Raw genomic sequence first — 6,509 nt, forward strand, 5'->3', positions numbered from 1 at the left:
ACCTCCACTAGTGTCCTTCTCAGACCCCCATAATCACACCTCCACTAGTGTCCTTCTCAGACCCCCATAATCACACCTCCACTAGTGTCCTTCTCAGACCCCCATAATCACACCTCCACTAGTGTCCTTCTCAGACCCCCATAATCACACCTCCACTATCGTCCTTCTCAGACCCCCATAATCACACCTCCACTAGTGTCCTTCTCAGACCCCCATAATCACACCTCCACTAGTGTCCTTCTCAGACCCCCATAATCACACCTCCACTAGTCGTCCTTCTCAGACCCCCATAATCACACCTCCACTAGTGTCCTTCTCAGACCCCCATAATCACACCTCCACTAGTGTCCTTCTCAGACCCCCATAATCACACCTCCACTAGTGTCCTTCTCAGACCCCCATAATCACACCTCCACTAGTGTCCTTCTCAGACCCCCATAATGACACCTCCACTAGTGTCCTTCTCAGACCCCCATAATCACACCTCCACTAGTGTCCTTCTCGGACCCCCATAATGACACCTCCACTAGTGTCCTTCTCAGACCCCCATAATCACACCTCGACTGACACCTTCTCCTCCGGGACCCCCATAATCACACCTCCACTAGTGTCCTTCTCGGACCCCCATAATAACACCTCCACTAGTGTCCTTCTCAGACCCCCATAATCACACCTCCACTAGTGTCCTTCTCGGACCCCCATAATCACACGTCCACTAGTGTCCTTCTCGATCCCCCATAATCACACCTCCACTAGTGTCCTTCTCGGACCCCCATAATCACACCTCCACTGACACCTTCTCCTCCGGGACCCCCATCCCTTCCATCTCTTCCACATCAGGTCAACTAATCATGAAGCCGTTGACTAGATGAATCAGGAGAGCTAGTTCAGGGTACACCAACATGCTGAAACATCTGGGGGCCCCTGAGGAAAGGTTTAAATCAGGAGAGCTAGTTCAGGGCTACACCAACATGCTGAAACATCTGGGGGCCCCCGAGGAAAGGTTTAAATCAGGAGAGCTAGTTCAGGGCTACACCAACATGCTGAAACATCTGGGGGCCCCCGAGGAAAGGTTTAAATCAGGAGAGCTAGTTCAGGGCTACACCAACATGCTGAAACATCTGGGGGCCCCTGAGGAAAGGTTTAAATCAGGAGAGCTAGTTCAGGGTACACCAACATGCTGAAACATCTGGGGGCCCCCGAGGAAAGGTTTAAAAAACACTGTTACAGAGGCCATTAACTAGCTCATTCCCTCTTCTGAAGGATATTTGATCTTTGACGCGACGCTGTATGAATAAAGGGTTAAAGGGTTAAAACACAGGAGGGTAGATTTGTTTACACGTTGTCTAACCTGTGCTCTCTGTAATTCTGTGTTTGTAGGAGTCGCCGTGGTTCCCAGAGCAGCGAGGTCTACGACCCGTATGACTTCGCTGGAGAGAAGGACATCCCTGAGAGTAAAAGATACACATTTACCACCCTAATCTCACCCCATAGATTCATTTTTATTTAACTAGGCAAGTCAGTTAAGAACAAATTCTCATTTACAATGAATTCATTTTAAATAAGAATTTGTTCTTTAAAGACTTGCCTAGTTAAATAAAGGTTGAATTAAACAAAAAAAATAAACCTGTCTACTATTAGAATAATATTTAAAAGTTGATCCAACTCTCTAAATGCCTGGCCCTGGTCTGACAATGAACTCTGTTTACCCCTTCCACAGTCCAGGCTGGCACGCCCAAGCCGGCAGAGGAGGAGCCTATGGATGCCCCTGTCCCGCCAAGCCAGGACGGACAGACGGAGGTGTCTGCAGACAGGTGGGTGGCAGTCGAGTACTGTATAGGTGACAGCAAAATGGCGGACTTGGTACCAGTGTGCTCAGATCTGTAGCTGAAATGGAACTATAGTCTAATATGAATGGAAGTATTCTCAACAAAAATATGATAACAACATGTAACGTGTTGGTCTCATGTTTCATGAGCTGAAATAAACGATCCCAGAAATGTTCCAGACGCACAAAAAGCTTATTTCTCTGAAATGTTGTGGACAAATTTGTTTACATCCCTGTTAGTGAGCATTTCTCATTTGTCAAGATAATCCATCCACCTGACAGGTGTGGCATATCAAGAAGCTGATTAAACAGCATGATCATTACACAGCTGCACCTTGTGCTGGGGACAATAAAAGGCCACTCTAAAATGTGCAGTTTTGTCACAAAACCCAATGCCACAGATGTCTCAAGTTGAGGGAGTGTGCAATTGGCATGCTGACTGCAGGAATGTCCTCCAGAGCTGGTGCCAGATAATTAAATGTTAATTTCTCTACCATAAGCCTCCAATGCCATTTTAGAGAATTTGGCAGTACATTCCAATCGGCCTCACAACCGCAGACCACGTGTAACCACGCACAATCCTGAGGCCCGTTGTCGTGCCATTCATCCGCAGCCATCACCTCATCTTTCAGCATGATAATGTATGGCCCCATGTCGCAAGGATCTGTACCCTGTTCCTGGAAGCTGAAAATATCCCAGTTCTTCCATGGCCTGCAGACTCACCAGACATGTCACCCGTTGAGCATGTTTGGGATGCTCTGGATCGACATGTTCCAGTTCCCGCCAATATCCAGCAACTTCGCACAGCCATTGAAGAGGAGTGGGACAACATTCCACAGCCTGATCAACAGCCTGATCAACTCTATGTGAAGGAGATGTGTTGCGCTGCATGAGGCAAATGGTGGTCACACCAGATACTGACTGGTTTTCTGATCCACGCCCCTAGTTTAAAAAAAATATCTATGACCAACAGACCAGCATATCTCAAATCAAACTTTATTAGTCACGTACGCCGAATACAACAAGTGTAGACTTTAGCGTGAAATGCTTACTTACAAGCCCTTAACCAACAGTGCAGTTCAAGAAAAAGTTAAGAAAATATTGATCAAATAAACGAAAGTAAAAAAAATTATAAAAAGTAACACAATAAAATAACAATAACGAGGCTGTATACAGGAGGTACCAGTACCGAGTCAGTGTGCGGAGGTACAGGTTAGTCAAGGTAAGTTGTACATGTTGGTAGGGGTGAAGTGACTATGCATAGATAATAAACAGCGAGTAGCAGCAGTGTACAAAACAAATAGAGGGAGGGGGGAGGGGGTCAATGTAAATAGTCCGGTGGCCATTTTATTAATTGTTCAGCAGTCTTATGGGTTGGGGGTAGAAGCTATTGAGGAGCCTCTTGGTCCTGGACTTGGCGCTCCGATACCGCCGTGCGGTAGCAGAGAAAACAGTCTATAACTTGGGTGACTGGAGTCGCTGACAATTTTATGAGCTTTCCTCTGACACCGCCTGGTATATTGGTCTGGATGGCAGGAAGCTTGGCCCCAGTGATGTACTGGGCCGTACGCACTACCCTCTGTAGAGCCTTGCGGTCAGATGCCGAGCAGTTGCCATACCAGGCGGTGATGCCACAAGTCAGGATGCTCTCGATGGTGCAGCTGTAGAACCTTTTGAGGATCTGGGGTCCCATGCCAAATCTTTTCAGTCTCCTGACGGGGAATCGGTTTTCTTGTGCCCTCTTCACGACTATCTTGGTATGTTTGGACCATGATAGTTTGTTGGCGATGTGGACACCAAGGAACTTGAAGCTCTCAACCTGCTCCACTACAGCCACGTCGATGTCAATGGGGGCGTGTTCGGCCCGCCTTTTCATGTGGTCCACAATCATCTCCTTAGTCTTGCTCACATTGAGGGAGAGGTTGTTGTCCTGGCACCACACTGCCAGTTCTCGGACCACCTCCCTATAAGGTGTCTCATCGGTGTCGGTGATCAGGCCTACCACTGTTGTGTCGCCAGTCATGTGATATTCATAGATTAGGGCCTAATGAATTTATTTCAATTGTCTGAATTCCTTATAAGAACTGTAATTCAACATTTTTGGGGGAAATTGTTGCATTTTTATGTTTTTGTTCAGTGTTTTTGTTAATTTATTTCCCCCCTCCCTGGTGCACCGCCACCTGCCATGAGGTTACCTATGCAGAGAGCGCTGTAAATATTTTACATAAAAATAAAAACATTTTTGAATGCTCTGGGGGTTGATCACTTAAATCTCGTGGTATTGACTCAGAATTGGGTTTCGAAGTCCATTTTTGTTGTTGTCTTATATCTATCTGTCTGTTTGGACTCTAATAATGCAGCTCCAGTTTTATGGTTTAATCTGTCGGGAAGAATTACAACAACTACTGCATCTGAAATCATCTGAAATCATCTGAAATCAAATAGAGACATTCCATTTCTACTACACGTGTTTGTTTAGCTTTTTATGCAATAATTTTCTGTCATGAAAAGCGCTATTTTATTATTATGTAACACACATAAATATTTACATATGTTCAGTTTGCTGAAGGGTAAACGCAGTTGACAGTGTGAGGACATTTATTTTTTTGCTGAGTTTATGTAAACAACAACAAAAATACACAGAATCTCGTCTTTTATGTACCTCACATAGATAAGATTTTTCCTTAATTAATTTCTCTCTCTTCCTGTTGTTCTCCAGGCTGAAGGAGTTTAAGTCCTCCCTCCTGGAGGTGTTCCGTTCTGCACATGCTCAGTCCGTTGGTATGAACTCTCTGATGGAGAGCGTCAACAAGGACAGAGACGGCCCCTTCACCCTGACAGAGGTCCGGGCCGCCCTCGCTCGCATGCAGGACGACAACCAGATCATGTTGGCTGACGACATCATCTTCCTCATCTAAAGACCAAGGGGAAAACATCTTCTTCCTCATCTTAGACCAAAGTAAAGAAGAGGTGAAGGGAGAGGACAGAAGGAGATGAGTCTGAATGGAGAGTTTGTTTCCCATTTGAGACCAAGAAGGATGAGAAGGAATTCAGAAATAATTGAAGTGGATTTTGACTAGTTCTTTTGGGTCCACTCGCTTCTTCCAATTTGCCTTTTTTTGGGGGGCAATAACCACTTATGGACTAAAAAGTAGTTGAAAGGATTATGGTTTTATTTTGTTGTAATGTTCGTAGGTTAATTCTTGATCAGTTTCACAAAGTTTAGTTTCTTTGCTCTACGCATGTTTTAGCTACATATTATGGGATGTTCAAGGTCTGGTTACAATCACGAGTCTCCCTAGAGCATCTGCATCGTTTTATGCTTTCGGTTTATAGTTTTAATATTTCTTTTAAAGAAAAATACCTTTCTTGTATATATTGTTTTGTTAAAAGAAAAGGTTTTCATTGTAAAGGGTTGTCAACTGTAATAGTGCATCGAGATGGAAAATAAAATGACTTTGATGTTGAACATTGTGATTGCTTGGACACTAGCAGCTTGTGCTAGGCTTTCATTTACACACACACACACACACACACACACACACACACACACACACACACACACACACACACACACACACACACACACACACACACAGCGAGAACACACACACACACAGCGAGAACACATCGGGACAGTGTGTCCCTTGCGGTCGATTTGATAATAGATCTGCATTTTATGCAAAGCGAAACCATGTCACGTCTATAAAACAGATGAACAATGCAGTGAGGTACAGCTGCCTGTGAAATGCGGTTTCACTATGTTGTACACTGGGGAAATCATAAGCTGTGGTTTTGATTGGGCAGATAAGGAACCCCGTAGCCCCGAGCCGAACCTCCATCCAGGCTAGTCTCTCTACACCCACGCCTGAGTCATCTCTCCTGAGCTGCATGCCCCAGCCCACTGCCTACCTCAACTCTCTCGCCTAACTCCGTCTAACCCCAGCCCACTGCCTACCTCAACTCTCTCGCCTAACTCCGTCTAACCCCAGCCCACTGCCTCCTTTCAAAGTGAGTTTCCTCTATCGACCCAATTCTTACCCCCAGCCCACACCTGGCCTCTCCTCGACCTCTACCATCTACAGGTTCCACACCTGGCCCCTCCTCGACCTCTACCATCTACAGGTTCCACACCTGGCCCCTCCTCGACCTCTACCATCTACAGGTTCCACACCCTGCCTCTCTATCTACCATCTACAGGTTCCACACCTGGCCTCTCCTCTACCATCTACAGGTTCCACACCCTGCCTCTCCTCTATCTACCATCTACAGGTTCCACACCTGGCCTCTCCTCTACCATCTACAGGTTCCACACCCTGCCTCTCCTCTATCTCCCATCTACAGGTTCCACACCCTGCCTCTCCTCTATCTCCCATCTACAGGTTCCACACCCTGCCTCTTCTCTACCATCTACAGGTTCCACACCCTGCCTCTCTATCTCCCATCTACAGGTTCCACACCCTGCCTCTTCTCTACCATCTACAGGTTCCACACCCTGCCTCTCCTCTCCCATCTACAGGTTCCACACCCTGCCTCTCCTCTCCCATCTACAGGTTCCACACCCTGCCTCTCCTCTACCATCTACAGGTTCCACACCCTGCCTCTCCTCTCCCATCTACAGGTTCCACACCCTACCACTCCTCCACCTACCATCTACAGGTTCCACACCTGGCCTCTCCTC

General features: G+C 46.4%; 1 protein-coding gene across 1 annotated transcript in view; it reads left to right on the top strand.

The window, feature by feature from the left end:
* mcm3 (minichromosome maintenance complex component 3) overlaps nt 1-5,297 on the top strand; it is an 18,738-nt gene extending 13,441 nt beyond the window's left edge. The window contains exons 15-17 of the mRNA XM_071369265.1: nt 1,381-1,454; nt 1,721-1,814; nt 4,548-5,297. Coding sequence (XP_071225366.1) covers nt 1,381-1,454; nt 1,721-1,814; nt 4,548-4,746 — 367 coding nt within the window. The 3' untranslated portion in view covers nt 4,747-5,297. The remainder of the gene's footprint in view (nt 1-1,380; nt 1,455-1,720; nt 1,815-4,547) is intronic.
* The last annotated feature ends 1,212 nt before the right edge of the window (nt 5,298-6,509 follow it).

Source organism: Salvelinus alpinus, chromosome 27 (genome assembly GCF_045679555.1).
Source record: "Salvelinus alpinus chromosome 27, SLU_Salpinus.1, whole genome shotgun sequence".
NCBI lineage: Eukaryota > Metazoa > Chordata > Actinopteri > Salmoniformes > Salmonidae > Salvelinus > Salvelinus alpinus.